General features: G+C 45.1%; 1 protein-coding gene across 1 annotated transcript in view; it reads right to left on the reverse strand.

Moving 5' to 3' along the window:
* Positions 1–22185, reverse strand: part of TMEM132C (transmembrane protein 132C) — an 805495-nt gene that overhangs the window by 35884 nt on the left and 747426 nt on the right. Inside the window, exons 6-8 of the mRNA XM_044275646.1 lie at positions 15506–15711; positions 13487–13760; positions 6804–6995 (exon numbers count right to left, since the gene is read on the reverse strand). Coding sequence (XP_044131581.1) covers positions 6804–6995; positions 13487–13760; positions 15506–15711 — 672 coding nt within the window. The remainder of the gene's footprint in view (positions 1–6803; positions 6996–13486; positions 13761–15505; positions 15712–22185) is intronic.

The raw sequence follows: 22185 nt of genomic DNA on the forward strand, positions 1-22185 counted from the left end.
ATCAGGTACTCGGTGGTGTGGCAGTTTTTTGTGAAGCCACCAGAGGAGGTCAACATGGCCATATGTAGTACATGTGGGCAGAAGGTGAAGCATGAGCAAGGTGCCAATGTTGGTACCACTGCCCTGCATCAACATATGCAGCATCACCATAAAGTGGCCTGGGGGAACCGTGGCTCAGATTTGGTGGTCCAGCCTGCGTACCGCTGCATCACCCAGTGTCACACACCCAGTTTCAGCCAGTCAAGGCTTCACCACCTCAGCCTAAGAGAGATATCTGTCAATCCCATCTTCTACTGGTCCAGATGCTCCTGCTCTTACTCCTCGTCAGTAATTCTGCCAGCAATCAATCACCGAAGCAATTGCCAAGAGACAGCAGTATGCGTGCATGCATCCAACGGCACAGAAGCTGAACGTGCTCCTGTCCAAGTTGCTGGTGCTGCAGTCCCTCCCTTTCCAAGTGGTGGGCTCTGCACCTTTTAGAGAACTGATGGCTTGTGCCAAGCCGAGGTGGAGAGTTGCAAAAAAGGCAGTACCAACGTGTGGAGCTGTAACTACGGTCAGGGACAATACATGCCCTTTACGGGCCACTGGGTGAATGTGGTTCCTGCACAGCCACTTGGCCAGGTCACGCCGCTTCTGTCTCCACATTATCACACTGTTGGTCCTGCGAAAATGTCCGCCTCTTCCCCCTCATCCTCCACCATGTCCTCAACCTCCACTGCAGGGACGTCACAGTAACCCTCCAGCATACCACATGTGCAGGGCGTGGCGGTGTCACGCTGTTCTGCACCTGGTTTGCCTTGTCGAACGGAGTCACACAGGGGAGGAACATCAAGAAATCGAATCCTGGGAAGAACATGGTGTCGGCGCTGCGTAAAGGAAGGCTTAGCCATGCGCCCTGCATGGCCCAAATGTTCAATCTGGTTGTCAAGCGGTTCCTGAACTTATCCACCCATCTGCAAGACATCCTAAAAATGGCCAGGAAACTTTGCATGCACTTCGTACATTGCAAAACATAGCCTCCTTGAGCTGCAGCAGTAGAACGGCATCCCCCAACATAGGCTTATATGCGATGTTTTTACCTGTTGGAATTCCACCCTCTATATGTTGGACTGACTATACGAACAGAGAAAGGCCATCAACGATTTCTTGATGATGCAAGAGAATAGGAGTACTCCAATGTATAACTTCGATGTCAGCCAGTGGCAGCTCATGCGTGACACCTGCCGTTTGCTTAGGCTCTTTGAGGAGGCCATGTTATTTGTCAGTCGCCAGGAGTATGGAATGAACAACGTAATTCCACAGATTCATGTCCTGGAGCAGATGCTGGTAACAATGGCTGGTCAGGGGACAGGAGTCGATCTCACGGACACATGAGCCCTATGGGAGCTGAACTGGAAGAGGAGGGGGAGAAAGACATTGGAGCACAGGCAATGTGTAGTGAAATGGGTCTTTCTTTTACTCAGCTGACAGGACAGGAGGAGCAGGAGCAGCCAGAGGAGCTACAGGGTGATGAGGAAGACGAGACAGAGGACCCGGACACACCGTGGCAGTATGCAGTGGAGATGAAGGCAGGGAGTCCCTCCGAGTCACTTGCACAAATGGCACGATGCATGCTTACTTGCTTGCGTAGTGACAACCGAATTGTGACCAATCCACAGAGGGAAGACTTGTGGCTCTCCACCCTGTTGGACCCTTGCTACTGGTCCAGAATGGGGACCTTTTTTACACCCACTGAGAGGGAGGACAAACTGAACTACTACAGAGACATCCTATGTAGTCAGCTGGCCGCTGCCTATCTGTGCCATCGTCCATCCTCTCGCAGGTATGACCAGGGGGCCCTTGGCGCTCACTTTCCTATGCCATGGCTGCTGGGGAGGGGTGGGGTGGCAAGAGCAGTACCAGCTCCATCAGCAGCAGCCTGAGTCTACAGTCGCTGATGAGTAGTTTTCTTCACCCACATAGTGAAGAAACTACTCACCAGCAGCAGCTAGACATAGAGCAGAACCTGAACGAGCAGGTGGTAGCATACTTGGACAGCACCCTGCCACCCCACATTACATATACACTGGACTACTGGGTAGCCAAACTGGACTTTTGGCCGCAACTAGCAGAGTTTGCCCTGAAAAAGCTATCCTGCCTGGCCAGTAGTGTGGCATCAGAGCGGGTGTTTAGTGCGGCGGGGGCCATAGTTACCCCAAGGAGAATTCGCCAAAATGTGGATAGACAGACCTTTGTCAAGATGAATCAGACGTGGATCAGCCAGGATTTCCAACCACCAATTCCTGATGCATCAGACTTAGTGATGATCGAGCATACTCGGACTGAACACCAGTTCGGCTAGAGCATCGCCATGCTCGAGTCTCCTCCCTGCACGTTTGTTGGCTGCTACACAACCAATAAATGTGCAGGTAAAATATACACTACCTGTCCAAAAGAAAAGTTGCCAGCTAAAAAAAGCCTTTAGCTTTGATTATGGCACGCATTCGCTGTGGCATTGTTTCGATAAGCTTCTGCAATGTTACAAGATTTATTTCCATCCAGTGTTGCATTCATTTTTCACCAAGATTATGCATTGATGATGGTAGAGTCTGACCGCTGCGCAAAGCCTTCTCCAGCACATCCCAAAGATTCTCAATAAGGGATTAAGGTCTGGCCAATCCATGTGTCCACCTGACCAACTGCAGCAACCCCAGATCATAGCACTGCCCCCTCAGGCTTGTACACTACAGTAGGCACTAGGCATGATTGGTGCATCACTTTATCTGCCACTCTTCTTACCCTGATGCGCCCATCACTTTGGAACAGGGTAAATCTGGACTCATCAGACCACATGATCTTCTTTCATTGCTCCAGAGTCCAATCTTTATGCTCCCTAGCATATTGAAGCCTTTTTTTCTGGTTTGCCTCACTGATTAGTGGTTTTCTTATGGCTACACAGCTGTTCAGTCCCAATCCCTTGAGTTCTCTTCACATTGTGCGTGTGGAAATGCTCTTACTTTCACTATTAAACATAGCCCTGAGTTCTACTACTGCTTTTCTTCAATTTTATTTTACCAAACATTTAAGTGATCGCCGATCACGATCATTCAGGATTTTTTTCTGGCCGCATTTCTTCCTCAAATACGATGGCTCCCCACTATCCTTCCAGTTTTTAATAATGCGTTGGACAGTTCTTAACCCAATTTTAGTCGTTTCTGCAATCTCCTAAGATGTTTTCTCTGCTTGATGCATACCAATGATTTGACCCTTCTCAAACAGCCTAACATCTTTTCCATGACCACGAGATGTGTTTTTCGACATGGTTGTTTAAGAAATGAGAAGCAACTCATTACACCAGTTGGGGTTAAATAACATTACCAGCTGAAAGATAATCGTCCATGTAGTAATAATCCAATAGAAGGCTCATAACTATTTGCTTAGTTAAATTCAGGTGGCGACTTTTTTTTTGGGACATGCAACGTATATATTTAGAAACAACAAATATACAACAAGTACATGAAAAGAATGACAACTTTCTGATGCTACCACCACCTCCAGACTCTGTCATTGTGCCACTTTGTGGCCTACTCATGCTGCTGCCACCTCCAGACTCTGTTATTGTGCCACTCTGTAGCCTACTCATGCTGCTGCCACCTCCACATTCTGTCATTGTGCCACTCTGTGGCCTACTCATGCTGCTGCCACCTCCAGATTCTGTTATTGCGCCACTCTGTGGCCTACTCCTGCTGCTGCCACCTCCAGACTCGGTCATTGTGCCACTCTGTGGCCTTCTCATACTGCTGCCAACTCCAGACTCTGTTGTTGTGCCACTCGGTGGCTTTCTCCTGATGCTTCCACCTCCAGGCTTGGTCATTGTGCCACTCGGTGGCCTCCTCATACTGCTGCCAACTCCAGACTCTGTCATTGTGCCACTCGGTGGCCTCCCCATACTGCTGACAACTCTAGACTCAGTCATTCAGGCACTCACTGGCCTCCTCCTACTGCTGCCAACTCCTAACTCTGTCGTTGTGCCACTCGGTGGCTTTCTCCAGATGCCGTCACCTCCAGACTCAGTCATTGTGCCACTCAGTGGCCTCCTCATACTGCCGCCAACCCCAGAATCTGTCATTGTGCTACTCGGTGGCCCTTCATACTGCTGCCACCTCCAGACTCTGTCATTGTGGCACTCAGTGACCTCCTAATGCTGCTGCCACCTCCACACTCGGTCATTGTGCCACTTGGTGGCCTCCCTATACTGCTTCCAACTCCAAACCCTGTCATTGGGCCACTCTGTGGTCTCTTAATATTGCTTCCACCTCAAAACTATGTCATAGGTCCACTATGTGGACTTCTCATGCTGTTCCCACCCTCTCCACTTCATGACTGGGCCACTATTTTGCCTTTCGGCCTGGCTGACATCATGATTTACATTATTTATTTGACCTTTCTTCTGATCTGTCAGAAGGAAGGAAAAATGAGACACACAATGGATCCTGTCTGTGTAGCAGCTATATGGCCTGTATGGTCCCTTCAGAATTGGCTTATGATTTGGTAGCCAAAAGCAGGAGTGGTTACAAAACACAGAAGAAATGCAAATATTTGGTTCACGTGTCTTCTCTGTTTTACATTCACTCCAGTTTTTTGGGGGCATTAGCAATACTGATGGATTATTGAGCAAATGCTGACCGAGTAAAGGCGGATGCTCCACAGACAGGATCGTTTTTTTGTGGATTATTGTTCTGATGGATCAGAGGAAGGGCAAATTAATCAGTGACGTCAACACAAACTTACTGCTGACACCCTCTGCACTCTGTCCGGAGGGGCTCTACTTCTATACGCGTTTAATAGAACAGGTTCTGTAGACATCTATGTGGAATCAGCTGACGACGATCTAAAAGGAGTATTGACTTCTTCTTGGCGCTAACATCGACCTGTAAGGCTGACTTCATACTTGAGTTATTTGGTCAGTTTTGGCCCTGTTACTGCCCTAATAAGTGAATTGTGCAATGATTCTAAGAGCGACATCTGTCATCTGCATGTCATGCGGACTCACAGTATTATTTCACTACCACAGCAGACTTCCTATGTGTGTTACTGCAAGGCACAGTGTTCTACCCCACTAATGTATAAGGGCTCTCAGCAGTCAGGAAATAGCAATTTTTTAACGTAATTTGCCACGAATATATTCGGATCAAAACAGATTTTTCACGTTTTTTTTAAAAAAATTCGCTCATCTCTAATGTACACCTTCTGATGAATTTTTTTAATGATTGCATTTTACTAATTTTTGGCTAAATTTTTTTTTTTTATTGGCTTTTATTAAAAATATTGAGCTGTTCTGTCACAAAGGGTTAATTGTGTTTACAGCTGTGAGACTGGTACTTTCACTTGTGTCGGTCTTTTAATAAACCTTATCGCTAAGGCTACTTTCACACTTGCGCTTGATCGGATCCGTTCTGAACGGATCCGATCATATTAATGCAGACGGAGGCTCCGTTCAGTACGGATCCGTCTGCATTAATAACTTAGAAAAATTTCTAAGTGCGAAAGTAGCCTGAGCGGATCCGTTCAGACCTTCAATGTAAAGTCAATGGGGGATGGATCCGCTTGAAGATTGAGCCATATGGTGTCATCTTCAAGCGGATCCGTTCCCATTGACTTACATTGTAAGTCTGGACGGATCCGCACGCCTCCGCACGGCCAGGCGGACAGCTGAATGCTGCAAGCAGCGTTCAGGTGTCCGCCTGGCCGTGCGGAGGCGAGCGGAGCGGAGGCTGAACGCCGCCAGACTGATGCAGTCTGAGCGGATCCGCATCCATTCAGACTGCATCAGGGCTGGACGGAAGCGTTCTGCTCCGCTCGTGAGCTCCTTCAAACGGAGCTCATGAGCGGACAGCAGAACGCTCGTGTGAAAGTAGCCTAAACTGGTGTGACAGAAAATACAGAAAATCCAAAAGGGAGCTTCTAGAGCATGTCAGCTCTGTACAACTCCGTATTTGGAATAAAGATCAATTTCAAAAAAAAAATTTTTAGCTGAAAATGAGTACAATGCAATAATCATTTTAAAAAAATTGACCTCAAAAGTGTTCCTAGCCTTTAATGCCTGGTAGGGCTGATGCTGCTGACCAAAAGCATATCCTTTGTGCCGTTCTGTAGCAAACTGTGTTTTATTTCTATGCAAATAAGGCATCAGTGCACCAAGCATCAGGCTCTAGTCCCTGGGTGCACAATAGAGTTTCACCTTTCATGCTCTACCCACTCACCCTCCCTCTTGACTGACAGGGCCAAGCGTCATCAGCGTCCTCCTGTTGGGCACTATTAATACGTGCCTGCTCTGTGGATCACAATTTTGATATGTGCGGTAAGGGTCTGTTCAGCAGAGTTAGCTGAATTCGATGCACCATTTTTAAATGCAATTTTGTAAGGCTTTCTCAATAAGGTTTCACTGTATTATATTAAAATGTACACTCTAGAATCATCCTCGTTTAAGGAGTTGTCCAGAACTTTAAGATTAATAGCCTATCCCCAGGATAGGCCATCGATATCAGATTGGCAGGGATCCGATAACGTTGCACACCACCAATTAGTTGTTTCAGAGAAGCTCCAGCACGGAGTCCCTTCAATGGGAGCAGCGCTGTGATTACTAACTCTGTTGCTGGAGTTACTCTAAAACAGCTTATCGGAGAGGGTGCTGGTTTCAGACAATCAATTTTAAAATCCTAGACAACCCTTTAAGATGATTTTTGTTTAAGCAAGAATTTCACATTATAATAACAGTTGGCTTAATTATCGGTGTATAATGAGTGCCATAAGCATCCTACCTGTTTTGGAGTATGCAGTAGCTCCTGAGCCATGGAGGTGACTACAATGGCTTTGTTATTTACTGAGCTAGAATGGAGATAGAATGACAGTCCAGAGACAAGTTGCACGCCTAGGTCTGTTATTGTCACTTTTTCATCCAGCACTGTCACTGTCTTTTCTGCCAGAATGGAATCGGAGAGAGGGGACATCACCTACAACACACAAAGGGACTGATTCAATAATAAGCAAGCATATCCATTATTTATAGCCTATTCCCTACTGAGCTCAAATAAACAAAATATAATAATAATTTCCTATGGAGCTGCCTTATTATACAGTCAGAGAAGATTAGGAGAAAGATTTAACTGCTTTAGTACTGGATGAACATGCAAAATATATGAAAGTTGATAATATGCACAAAGGTCGTATATATTTAATAGTGATGATCGAGCATGCTCAGCCATCATGCTCAAGTCTCCTCCCCGCACGTTTCTTTCAAGAAAATTTCAGAATTTCAGGTAAGTGCTGACCTCACTGTAATGCCAGTAACCATGTTGGCTACTGGCATTACAGTGATTGACTGGCCGGAACGCGTCATCAGGTGCTATATAGCACCTGATGATGCATGTTCGGCTCATTCGTAGTCAGGGAGAGCTGAGCATAGGAAGGGACAGAGAGTGTAGGGAGTGTAATTTAATATTTTTTTGTACAAAAACATTTCAGAGACCCAAAAGTCCTTGTAAGGACTATTGTGTGTGACAGCAGCAATATATGTTTGTAGTGCAACCTGCGCTAAATACCGTGTAATAGGCCGCTGCGGACAGTTACATTATCCGCGCCACATCGCCTGTTTAAAGTTTGCGCATTCCAAAAATATCAGTGACATCCAATGCACTTTTTCCTTAGATGGTGTCCGCTGCGGACAGTTAAATTATCCGCGCCACATCTCCTGTTTAAAGTGTGCGCATCACTAAAATATCAGTGACATCCAGTGTACCTTTTTCCACAGACACTGCGAACAGTGACATTACCTGTGCTACCTGTCCGGTATAACGTTTCCTAATCACAAATGCCTTTGTAAAAAATTTTCCGTATACACTTCCAAATCCAACGCTACTGTATGTGTGACATACTTTCAAGCATATATCACATTTAAAATGAAGAAGGCGAGCAGTAAGGGACGGGGAAGTGGCCGTGAGGGTGCACGCAGAGGCTGTGGCGTGGATTACAGAGGCTGTGGTTGGATTACAGCAGATAATGCTTCCAGTCGGTTAAGCACCACCCTGTCATCCACCAAGTTCAGTCCCAGTAGCCAGGAGTCTGGTCAACACAATCCTCACCCTGATCCTCCTTCCTCCCACCATGTACAGTCTGGCCAAACAAGTGATCCCACACTCGGATATTCCGAGGACCTCTTTTCATCGCCATTACTTGATTTGGCCCTCTCGCCAAGCACGCTTAAAGAGGGACATGAGATCCTGTGCCCTGATCCCCAACCTCTTGAGCATCCACAATCACAAGAACATGATGGTGGGGAAAGGCAATTCATGTTTAATAAGGTGGGTGATGATGAGACACAGTTGCCAATGAGTCAACCGCAATTACTGTCTCAAGAGGTTGATGAGGAGAATGAGACACAGTTGTCAATCACTGAGGTTGTGGTTAGGTCAACAAATCAGGAGGATGATCAGAGTGAGGAAGTGGAAGAAGAGGTTGTGGACGATGAGGTCACTGACCCAACCTGGGAAGGTGAAAAGCTGAGCGAGGACAGCAGTATGGAGGGGGAGGGATCTGCAGCACTGCTGGAGAGGGTCCAGAGGAGGGCAACTAAAGTAATAACTGGAATGGGGCAACTACAGTACCCTGAAAGATTATCAAAATTAGGGTTATTCACTTTAGAAAAAAGACGACTGAGAGGAGATCTAATTAATATGTATAAATATATCAGGGGTCAGTACAGAGATCTATCCCATCATCTATTCATTCCCAGGACGGTGACTGTGACGACGGGACATCCTCTGCGTCTGGAGGAAAGAAGGTTTGTACACAAACATAGAAGAGGATTCTTTATGGTAAGAGCAGTGAGACTATGGAACTCTCTGCCTGAGGAGGTGGTGATGGTGAGTACAATAAAGGAATTCAAGAGGGGCCTGGATGTATTTCTGGAGCGTAATAATATTACAGGTTATAGCTACTAGAGAGAGATCGTTGATCCAGGGAGTTATTCTGATTGCCTGATTGGAGTCGGGAAGGAATTTTTATTCCCCTAAAGTGAGGAAAATTGGCTTCTACCTCACAGGGTTTTTTGCCTTCCTCTGGATCAACTTGCAAAATGACAGGCCGAACTGGATGGACAAATGTCTTTTTTCGGCCTTATGTACTATGTTACTAATATGCTGGAAGAGGCAATGGGGTGCCAAAAGGGAGAAGACGGGCCACACGAAACAGGCCAGCAACTGTTCCAAGGACCACCCCCTTGCAGAAATCTCCCTTGCCAAGGGGTAGATGTTCCGCAGTATGGCACTTTTTTCAGGAAAGTGTGGACGACAAAAGAATAGTATTTTGCAACCTGTGCCATACGAAAATGAGCCGGGGCGTGAACACTAGCAACCTTACCACCACCAGCATGATCCTCCACATGGCATCCAAGTATCATAATAACTGGAACAAACGCCTGGGTACACAATCTGTGTCTGCAGATCATACCACTGCCTCCTCTTCTCCTATGTTACGTGCTGGCCAATCTCCTTTCGAAGGTGCCGGCCCAGATGCCTCCCGTTTTGCACCTGGACCTTCGCTGCATCCAAATGTCCTTAAGCAAGCGAAAATACCCAGCTACCCACCCACAGGCCATATCACTAAATGCTCAGCTTTAGGACGGAAAAATTTGGGAAGATGGCGAACGAGTACATAGCAGACCGTGTCAGCATCCTCAATGATCCCTCAGTGCCTTACAACTACTGGGTGTCCAAGCTGGACACGTGGCATGAACTGGCGCTCTATGCCTTGGAGCTGCTGGCTGGCCTACCTTGCATGTAATGTTTTACAGGGTCAGCTCACCAGCAGGCCCTTGGATATAATTTTTAGAGGGTCAGCTCACCAGCAGGCCCTCGCATATAATGTTTTACAAGGTCAGCTCGCCAGCAGGCCTTCACCTATAATTTTTTACAGGGTCAGCTCACCTGAAGGCCCTCGCATATAATGTTTTAGAGGATCAGATCACCTGTAGGCCCTCACCTACAACCTTTTAGAATGTCAGCTCACCAGCAGGCCTGCACCTAAAATCTTTTACAGGATCCGCTCACCAGCAGGCCCGCACCTAAAATCTTTTACAGGATCAGCTCACCTGAAGGCCCTCACATATAATGTTTTAGAGGGCAAGTTCACCTGTAGGCCCTCACCTACAACCTTTTAGAATGTCAGCTCACCAGCAGGCCTTTGCATATAGTTTTTTACAGGGTCAGCTCACCAGCAGGCCCTCACATATAATTTTTTACAGGGTAAGTTCACTAGCAGGCCTTCACCTACAATCTGTTACAGAGTCAGCTTACCAGCAGGCCCGCACCTAAAATCTTTTACAGGGCAAGCTCACCTGCAGGCCCGCACGCAAAATCTTTTACAGGGTCAGATCACCTGCAGGCGTTCACCTAATTATACCTAATCAGTAATTTGCGCGAAATGCCTTTCTTTGATGTGGTAGCCGTAGCTGTTTCTCAGGCTCCCTCTCTGGAATCAAACCATGATTCCTTCATTACCCATGGTCTACATGGTTTGGGCTGAAAATAACATTGAAAGTTGATAGGGCAGACATCCGAATCGATTGATGCCGTCATGGGGACGTGAGATCGACCCCAGGTTATCTAGAGTCACCAAAGTGCCAGCAGGCCCTCGCATGTAATATTTTAGATGTTCAGATCAGCAGGCCCTTGCTCCTAATGTTTTTGAGGGTCACCAGCAGGCCATCAATCATAATATTTCAAGGCTGTGTATGATGCCCTCATTTATGTGTAACAAAGGGTGTATTGGAGTGCTGGTTCCTTGTAATTTTTGCCAGCCCTTTCACTAAGTGCATAGGCTTTATGAGTGTAGGAGTCCTACTACATGAACAATTGTACCACAATGTGAATGAGGCCCTCCTTTATGTGATAGACAGGTTGTATCGGAGTGCCTCTTCCTCGTAATTTTTGGCAGCACTTGCACTTTATATACAAGTAAATATACAGGAAAGAATGTTTCTATAAATTTTTCCTCTAAAGTCGATTTTTATCTTCGGTTTGGTGTGTATTATTGGTCTGTAAAAGTGGCGTACTACTCGGACAACATCGGTTCCAGCAGCGACCTGGGAGTCCAAGATGCATCCAGACATCCTCCCCATGCTGTTCCCGAACCATTTCGGTGGTGTTTCTATCAATTTCTGACCTTTTCCTATGAACCAGGCACCCTCCCCTCTTCAGAGCAGGGGGTGCCTGGCTTAATGCTCTGGTTCTTCCATTGACTTCCATTATACTCGGCTGCTCGATAGAGCACTGACCAGAGCATCCCGATGTGTTCAGCCTGAGCCCCCGAGCACTATGTTGCTCAATTAAGACTAATATTTAACAATGCATAGCACAAAATCACAAATGCAGTAGGTTTGGTTTGTAGCTTTCTTCATTATATAGATAAACTACCGTATATATAGATGTTGTAGAACTGTGTAGAAAACGTCCTCTTAATGTTATTATAATACATTGGCATTTATTAAAGGGATACATATAAAAAAAAGTTGTATCACATGTTAAAAGTCTATATGTCAATATTCTATAAGGGAGGTTTTGTTTGTTTTTTTTTACAAAAATTGGTGAATGGTCTTCTGGATATAATAAGTCACTGCATGTATTGTATCTCCTGTCCTGGCCCCTTAACTTCCTCCTTTGCTTGAACTTTTAGCATTGCAAACAGCCTCACGTGACTTTCTCATTTAGACCATTCAGTCAGACCAGTGAGGGAATGGGATGAGAAACTCAATTAGAGCATCACACATTACACTGATAAGTGCAACAATCTTCTGTGGGGATCTTTATCTAGGTCTGAGAATAGTGGAGATCCTTATCTAGGCCTAAAGCAGGCATCCTCAAACTGCGGCCCTCCAGCTGTTGTAAAACTACAACTCCCACAATGCCCTGCTGTAGGCTGATACCTGTAGGCTGTTCAGGCATGGTGGGAGTTGTAGTTTTGCAACAGCTGGAGGGCCACAGTTTGAGGATGCCTGGCCTAAAGCGTGTATACCTGATGATTTTTTGGCAGATATTCGCTAACGAGAGTTCATATAAACACTCATTAGCGATCATCTTGCAGTGTAATACTGGCGCCGATTGCCAGATGAGTAAGCAAATGCGTGTTTATTGGGCAATTATGATTTTTAAGCACGCTTAAAAATCATCTTTTGTTGGCGGCAGATCATGCTGTCTAATTACAATCTGCCACTGCCAAACCACTAGGCAGTATGGGGATGGCATAGCGATTGCTTCTCCCTATGCTGCAGAGGAGATCGCTGCATGTAATAGCAGAGGCCTCCTCCCTCCCGACAATCGCTTGCTCAATCGGCCTGTGTAATACGGGCTTAAGAACAGTAAAGTGGTTATACTGATTTTACACCTACTGTTATCATGAGTATAACCTTTCACAGCAGCAGTGAACTGACAACAGATAACCTATCCATATAGGAGTTTTATCTCTCTATGCTGACTGCCACAAAAAGGCAACATTTTGAATTTCATTTTCATAGTACTGTAAAAATTTTACATTTTTTCCCTATGAATATTGAGTTGTTTTTTAAACACCCCTTTCTGACAGAAGTGTCCTTTAAAATACAATTTAGTGAGACCTTTCCTGCATATACAGTAGGCCACACTCAAGTCTTGCACAGTTAAAGTCTTTTAGTTCAGCATTTCCATTTCCAGACAGTGAGATAATTCAAAACTCATTTGTGGTGTGCATCTGCCAAATATTCCAAGAAATGCTCAGTTACATATACTGGGATAATATTGGAATGTGCATTACCGGCGAATAGAACTGCAATCTAATATGAAGTCAGAAACAAAGGTAACCCCTTAAACGTAAAATTAGGTGGTGGCCTCAGACAGAATAAATATTATTTTATGTGTGTTTTTGAAAGATTCTGCCCCTTTATAATAGACTAGCTAATGGGGAGGAGGAAAGCAGAGGAAAACAGCGGCACTACTCCTATTAGCAAAACCCTCGTACCTCTAGTGATCGGGAACTCCTGCGACCCGCGGCTGTGAGGACCCGGACAGCGTGGTGCTCAGCGTGATGCGAGTGTACAAGACCGGAAGTGTAGGTAATAGATACGCGGCACTCACCAGGGTCGATTAGATGCTTTTATTTTGCGGTACAGCAAAGTAGACTTGTGTGCACTGGCTGGGGAGCGGACAGGTCCAGGTGTGTCACCGCTTGACACACCTGGACCTGTCCGCTCCCCAGCCAGTGCACACAAGTCTACTTTGCTGTACCGCAAAATAAAAGCATCTAATCGACCCTGGTGAGTGCCGCGTATCTATTACCTACACTTCCGCCCTTTATAATAGAGTTTAATAAAAAAAATATGTCTAATAAAAAAAAAATATAATAATCTGCTAATCATCTTCAAACAACACCACGGTAAAAAAAAAAATATTGGCATAATAATTTATAGTTTACATACTTGTATTGTGGTCATTCCAACCTCCTTTCCAATAAGAAGTCTTCCATCTTGGAGTTTTGCTATATGAGGCTCTTCTAGTTTCATGAAATCTTTAACCAAATCTGTCACATCAATCTGCCAATCCGAGCCCAGCAATGAAACAAGCTGGCCAAATGGTGTGAGGTCTTCTGCTACAAACTGAGTGAGAACCCGAACCATTGCATGTTGATACTGAAGAGAGCAACCTCGTCCTCTGCGTTCATCTTCATCATCATCATCACTGTCTCTAGTTGGTCTGAAAGGATAAGGTGATAAAATAATGTTCTGCTGAGTTTACCAAAGGTTTAGCTCCAAAACCTTTTGAAAATGTGCTTATTTCCAACCAGCCAAATTATCCATTTTAGAGGGGCTCAACGGGGTATGGGTCCACCATTTTCATAATTGGTGGGGTCCCGATTAGTAGAACCCCCACCGATCTAATAGTTTTCCCCTATACTGTGGATAGGTGATAAGTTTGTTTAACTAAATACCCCTTTAATGTATTTAAACTTTCTTCACTGAAACTCAACTCATTCTGGCAGCAATCTGAGGGTTAAGCTCTTCCTTGGTTCTGTGTTCAGCTGCAAGGTTATTTTTTATGTGCTAATCAGCTTCTGAAGAAATCCTCTGGTTCAAGCAAATAAAAAAATTAAAAAAATTACTTGGGGAACAAACATGACACTTACTTGGTGACCTTCTTTTCCTCTTTTCAGGGGGCAGGTCAACCAATTCCTGGGCTCTTACCCTGTCTGCCAAGATAGCTGACAGCTTCTCAGATGGCCTGATGCATAATGTGTATTTGGTAGCCCAAGACACTTCCTGCTTTTCCAGCCCTGCTCTTGGATTGGCCAGCACTGCTCATATGAACAGCGCTGGCCAATCTGAGGGCAGCAGAAAATGTATAGGACTGCTAAATGCACAGTATGCATCAGGTATTCTGAGAAGATGTATGGCCATCTGGGATGGCAGAGCCAAGGAATTGGCAGATGAAAAGGAGAAAACCAGGAAAGTGTTCTTTTTATTTCCCACTCAATGGAGGGTGGCTTTAAGACTCCTTTACATAGGTCAATTATCAGGAACAAACCATTAATTCCTAAAAAGTGTCTGCTTATCTGAGGAGGTGAGAACTACATTAACATGCTGCAATCATCCCCTCTGTATCTGCTGCCCAGAAACAAATGTTGATGTTGTTCATCAGGTTCCTAGGAACTATCCTTCTTGATAATTGCCCCTATCACTGACCCATATAAGGCTGGTTTCAGATAAGCAAGTGTCACGCTCCGGACTCGCAGTGCAGCTCCCATCCTGAACTTCCAGCACTGCAAGGGTTGCATAGCATTATATTGATTTATGATGCTATGTAAACCTTACAGTTCTGGAATGTATTGGATAACACTGACAGAATTATGCAAATGTTACCCAATACATTCCAGAACCCTAAGGCCTCTTTCACACGGGCGAGATTTCCGCGCGGGTGCAATGCGTGAGGTGAACGCATTGCACCCGCACTAAATCCGGACCCATTCAAAATGCCTTCCAGTATTTTAAAATACAAAATGATGTTATGATTACAACTTACAGCATGTGACCGCTGCAGCAAATCACTGTCATCAGTAAGACTGCTGAGAACAGTGATTGACTGTAGTCATGTGATGTATACAGATACATCAACAATGCAGTATGTAATCAAGCAGCGTCAGGAGGACCAGACCAGCATTAGAGAAATAGGTGAGAATAACATAATTTTTTTTATTTTTGGCTATTGGAGGTCTTGTCCGAGATTTTGAATTTTCACAGACAATGCCTTTAAGGATCCACATCTAGTTTAAACATTACTGTAGGCTAATTCTAAACTGTTTCTGAACTGTAACCCTAACTTCTTTTGATGTTGTCGTTTCTGCGAGCAGCAGCAGACATCATGTTCATACAAATGTAATAAAAAGGTAACATTTCCATCTTCTTATTTGATTTTGGAATCTTATAAAAACAAGACAAACCAACCTCCTGTTAGAAATAATGGGTACCCTCCATCCTTTGACTTGACTGAGTTCAGTGTCAGAGATATCTATCTGGAGAGGCAGTCGAGGAACCCAGACAGTAATCAGCAGAGGTGCGCTCAGATACTGGTATGTGAAGTTCACCATGGCATCAACTTTGCCCTTCATTTCCTTGCCGTTGACAAAAACATAGTCACATCTCTCTGAAACCTAAAGAAGAAAGCACCATTCAGAGGATTGACAGTAATAAGCAGGCTCTGGTGATATGGATGTCTATAGTCTATATTCATCTAGGAATCAAGGTTGAGCATTGTTCGCATTATATGAAAATAATACATTTCATACAGCAGAATTGTTACGGTGTCAGTTGTCCTTAATAAACTGCTCAAAGACAATATTTCATATATGAGTGAACATGCTTTATGCAGCAACGAAAAGTTATGATTGTTACAAACCAGCTCGAAAACTGCTTTATGCTATGAATCTATAATCATAGCTATTCCTATAAATAGTAGAGAGCAGTGGTGCTTATTGTACCATAATATAATGGTTAGAGATGAGCGAAGTGTTCCAAAATTTGATTCGGCTGCTTTACCGAATAAAAATAAATAAATTGCTTTGCGAGTAATTACTTTGTAAGTAGCGGGTGCAATGACAGGGAGCGGTGATTGTGCCGATCCCCATCATTGTACCCCTCAGATGCCGCATTCATAGCTGATTGCGGCATCTGATAGTAATAAAAGAGTGTTAAATAAATAAAAAATCATAAGTACCTTATCCATTGCTTGCGACGGGCCGGCCGCCGCCTTCATACGTCATCGCACATGGGATTTTGTGCGAGATCGTCAAGCCAGATGGCGGCAGCTGGCCTGTCATGACTAAATGGATGAAGTAGTATTATTTTTTTTTGTCTTTTACACTATTTCAGGTAGAATCGTTTCGCTACCACAAAGCACAAGGAATTTGGCTTCACCATATATCAAATTTATCCTGAAATTCAGATCGAAGTTCACTTCATGGACTTCACTCAACATTAATAATGGTCTTCAGGGGCGGACTGGCTATAGACCCAACAGGGAAATTTCTCAGTGGGCCGATGCCCAGAGGGCCTCCCAAGCCCTCCTCTTGGTTGGATACATACAGTGCTGCCCATAATTATTCATACCTATGGCAAATTTTGACTTAAAGTTACTTTTATTCAACCAGCAAGTAATTTTTTTGACGGAAATAACATAGGTGTCTTCCAAAAGATAATAAGACGATGTACAAGAGGAATTATTGTGGAAAAAAATAACATTTCTCAGCTTTTATTTACATTTGAGCAAAAAGTGTCTAGTCCATAAATTATTCATACCCTTCTCAATAATCAATAGAAAAGCCTTTATTGGTTATTACAGCAATCAAACGCTTCCTATAATTGCAGACAAGCTTTTTGCATGTCTCCACAGGTATTTTTGCCCATTCATCTTTAGCAATGATCTCCAAATCTTTCAGGTTGGAGGGTCTTCTTGCCATCACCCTGATCTTTAGCTTCCTCCACAGATTCGCAATTGGATTCAAGTCTGGACTCTGGCTGGGCCACTCCAAAGCGTTAATGTTGTTGTCTGCTAACCATTTTTTCACCACTTTTGCTGTGTGTTTTGGGTAATTGTCATGCTGAAATGTCCACTGGTGCCCAAGGCCAAGTTTTTCTGCAGACTGCCTGATGTCATTACATGCAAAGCGAGATATTTCAAGCCTTTATTTGTTATAATTTGGATGATTATGGCTTACAGCTTATGAAACCCCAAAGTCACAATTTTGAGATACCCTTTGCTCAGAGGGTATGGATTAATTAGCTGACTAGAGTGTGGCACTTTGAGCCTTGAATATTGAACCTTTTCACAAAATTCTAATTTTAAGCTGCATTAATGCAATTCCTTTTAATTTGCATTACTGAAATAAATGGACTTTTGCACGATATTTTAATTTTTTGAGTTTCACCTGTAGTATACAATCCTTAGCCATCCTTAGACCCAGATGCTCTAAACAGCTACAGACCTACCTCCAACCTCCCTTTTTTGTGAAAAGTTATTGAAAAGGAAGTCTATCTCCAACTTGAAGCCAGGCTCTCAAGGAACAGCATCCTTGACCATCTTCAATCTGGCTTCAGAAAACACCACAGCTGTGAACTGATCAGGCCAATTAGGGTGTAGTTCCTCCTCCTAGACAGTCGAGGGAGCTAGGGAACCCCTAGTATAAATATTCAGGTCCTGTTCAGGAAAGTTAGTGTGTGCAAAGTTGGGAGTTCAGAGTGTGTCTTTAGCCTGAGTAGAGCTGAAGGCCAACTACTGCCCCATGCAGCTAGATAGCCCAGGCTTCTAGTTGCCACCAGGAGAAGAAGCTATCTCCTGAGAAACCTGAAGTTCCTATAACCAGTGCAGAGCAGAGCAAAAGTGTTTCCAGCCAACCTGAGAGCTGAAGGGCAGAAGGATTTTATTTAAAGCAAGGAAATATATACCTGAGGAAGTTTACCTTAACCAAGGATAAAGCCAGCAATAGGGCATACGGGCCTTGGGATAAAGACAGACAGGATTCTGAGGAAAAGTGCAGCCTGATCTGTAAGTGTTTAACCCTCTGAGTATCTTGCAAGAACAGTGTGCCTGCCATTTGTATAAGCCTGCTTGTGACTGCTGCTGACATATGGAACTTTGCCAAAAGACTGTAAATAGTTAACTGTTTCCAGTAAAAGGAAGTTTTGGTTCACCACAACATCGCGTTCCTCAATTATTCCTACCATAAATTGGTGTGCCACCGTTACCGGCACTGGCGTAACAAACTTAAAGGGATCTTGCCACCGGCACATAAAAAACACCTGCAACATCCAGGGCACCTCATCTACCATCAGGCCTGGTCCCTATACACAGAGAGTGCCCCAGAGGATCCATGTGCCAGCCTCTCCATCACTGCTGAACATCTACTCAGGATATATAAAAGACTGTGAGTACCATAACCACCCTCGGTTAGTAACTACCCCTGTGACCTCACTATTTGCCTCACCCTGCAGGGCAGCGTACTGCAATGGCAAGAGACAGAGGTCAATGTTCCATCCTGATTTTGCTCGACCTCTCATCGGCTTTTGACACAGTTGATCACAAAATCTTGCTTAACAAGCTACAAGAGTACTGTGGCAAAGATGGCTTAGTTCTCCAGTGGTTCAACTCCTTCCTAGCTGACAGAACTCAAAGGGTATCCTTGGGGCCCTTCCTTTCCAACCCTATACCACTAAAATACGGTTTACCCCAGGGTGCGATACTATACCCTTTACTGTTCACCATATACATGCTGCCACTTGGAAACATCGTACAAAAAACATGACCTGACCTATCACTGCTATGCAGATGACACCCAGCTATATTAAAGGGATCTTGCCACCGGCACATAAAAAAAACAAGCAACATCCAGGGCACCTCATCTACCATCAGGCCTGGTCCCTATACACAGAGAGTGCCCCAGAGGATCCATGTGCCTGCCTCTCCATCACTGCTGTACATCTGCTCAGGGTATATAAAAGACTGAGTACCATAACCACCCTCGATTAGTAACTACCCCTGTGACCTCACTATTTGCCTCACCCTGCAGGGCGGCGTACTGCATATTTTTGGCGTCACGAACAGGATGCGAATATTCCTACCCCATTGTGGAATTTGAACTGTGTGCCATTATTAGCTATAAAGTGATAAATGCCCTATCTGTTTATTTGAAAATTGTTGGGCCAAAGAACTGTGAAATTGCGGTGTGAAAACTGCATATTGTGGACTATTTTGCTGCCATTGAAGCCACCGCTTGCTGTCAGTTAATTGACAGCCTTATGCTTAAAAAGATGGCCGCCTAAGCTGACTGGATTATTTGCTGTGCCATCGCTGTATTGTATTGGTGGGAAAAAGTTGGCTCCGCCTGCCAAAAGTGCGGGAAAGACTGTATGTTAGCGCCACTACCTTATCAGAAAAATTTGCATGTCTGCTAAGATGGACTCTGCCTCCCCATGTTGGAGTACCTGGGGGGCGGCCTCCCGGAGCAGTGGGAGGTCTTGTCCGAAATAATGTGTGCCGCCCTGTCGCTCTCCAGAGAAGGATCGAGCATGCTGAAGAGCAAGGACTGCTCTGATTTTATGGCCGCACCTGCTACCCAGATGAAGGAACCTACCATGCTGGAGCAGGAAGAAGCACCACGGCCTATACTCCGGTACCGGAGAGACCCACCAGCCTGCCACCAGGATCGCAACCTGAGCCATACTTCGGCTCATGGAAAGACTTTGCTCGACCCAGTGTGCAATGGTCTGCGCTGATGGCGGAGATACGAGAAGCGGCCATACAAAAGACTACGCGCAAGAAGATATACTTTGAAGAACTGCCCAAATCCGTTTATGAACGCCACGCAAATACTCAACCCCACCTGGAAAAGAGGATGGGGGTAGTGGTCGCCTTTGACAAGAACCGATGATTCGGCTTCATAAAAGACTATTCCACCGGCAGAGACTTGTATGTAAACCGGAGGTCTGTCAAGCGCAGCTACCTGCCGGACCACCTGCACAACCTCCGCGAGGGAGAAGAGGTGGAGTTCACCCCCTCTGAGGGCCTGAGTGGCCCACACGCCACAGTGGTAGCCCATCCCAAGCCGGGAACCGAAGATTGAGAGGAGCCCGATGAGCCCAGTAGTCTGTAAGTGTTTAAACCTCTGAGTATCTTGCAAGAACAGTGTGCCTGCCATTTGTATAAGCCTGCTTGTGACTGCTGCTGACATATAGAACTTTGCCAAAAGACTGTAAATAGTTAACTGTTTCCAGTAAAAGGAAGTTTTGGTTCACCACAACATCGTGTTCCTCAATTATTCCTACCATAAATCGGTGTGCCACCGTTACCGGCACTGGCGTCACAAACTTAAAGGGATCTTGCCACCGGCACATAAAAAACACCTGCAACATCCAGGGCACCTCATCTACCATCAGGCCTGGTCCCTATACACAGAGAGTGCCCCAGAGGATCCATGTGCCAGCCTCTTCATCACTGCTGAACATCTACTCAGGGTATATAAAAGACTATGAGTACCATAACCACCCTCGGTTAGTAACTACCCCTGTCACCTCACTATTTGCCTCACCCTGCAGGGCGGCGTACTGCAATGGCAAGAGACAGAGGTCAATGTTCCATCCTGATTTTGCTCGACCTCTCATCGGCTTTTGACACAGTTGATCACAAAATCTTGCTTAACAGGCTACAAGAGTACTGTGGCAAAGATGGCTTAGTTCTCCAGTGGTTCAACTCCTTCCTAGCTGACAGAACTCAAAGGGTATCTTTGGGGCCCTTCCTTTCCAACCCTATACCACTAAAATACGGTTTACCCCAGGGTGCGATACTATACCCTTTACTGTCCACCATATACATGCTGCCACTTGGAAAAATCGTACAAAAAACATGACCTGACCTATCACTGCTATGCAGATGACACCCAGCTATATTTATCTTTCAAACCTGGCGTCACAGACCCTACCCCACAAATAAATGTGTGCTTAGCCGAACTTCAGGAGTGGATGAATGATAACTGGCTAAAACTAAATGCTGACAAAACCGTGGTTCTTGTTATCGGAGGTCAGCACTCGACAGCAAAGCAGCTCCAGTCTCAGCCAGCATCACTAAGGATAGGGAGCTCAGACCTGAACAAATCAGACTTTGTGTGCAGCTTGGGCGTTTTGATTGATGGGGAATTAAGCTTCAAGAATCAAATCTCTGCTGTTGTAAATTTTTTCTTCTTTCACCTAAGGAACAGTGCAAAAATTAAACACCTCATACCTCCAGCAGATCTCCCAAACCTTATTCATGCCTTCGTCACATCACGGTTGGATTACTGCAATGTTCTCTACACAGGCCGTCCAAACAAAGACCTGCATTGCCTGCAATCAGTACAGAATGCCGCTGCAAGGCTGTTAACAAGCCAACCCCGCCATTGCCACATAACACCAACCCTTCGCTCACTACACTGGCTACCAATAAAATTGAGAATTCTGTATAAGATTGTCTTATTGACATTCAAATCCTTGCACAATTAAGGCCCTAGATACCTGAAGGACTTGTTGCAACTGCATCACCCCCCCCCCACACACACACACACAATCTTAGATCAAAAGGATCTAATAACTTGATCACCTCCAGCGTCCACCTCAAAACCCTTGGAGACAGAGCCTTCTGTCATGCTGCCCCTACACTTTGGAACTCCCTGCTACACCCAATTAGGACATCCCCATCCCTGGAAGCATTTAAGTCCAAACTGAAAAGCTACCTGTTTAGTCTGGCATTTATGAACACCTGACTATTTGCTCTGTAACACAGTCAAGCCTGCAACCCTGTATTGATCTGAGAAATACCTATGCGCTTTGAGTCATATGGGAGAAAAGCGCTTTACAAATGTTATTGTTATTATTGTTATTGTTATAGGGAATGTGCTTGGTATTGCAGCCAGAGCCCATTCACTTGAATGGGACAGAGCTGAGCATAAAGTGGCTCATATGACCAATGAAAGTGACGTTACTGGCCTATGATGAGGCTGCAGCAGTTACCGGTGGCGGCCTCTTGAAACAGCTGACAGGCGGGGGATGCCGGGAGTTGGACCACTGATGGATAGATCATCAATATTACACTACCAGAAAAC

Source organism: Bufo gargarizans, chromosome 1, assembly GCF_014858855.1.
Source record: "Bufo gargarizans isolate SCDJY-AF-19 chromosome 1, ASM1485885v1, whole genome shotgun sequence".
Taxonomy (NCBI): Eukaryota; Metazoa; Chordata; class Amphibia; order Anura; family Bufonidae; genus Bufo; species Bufo gargarizans.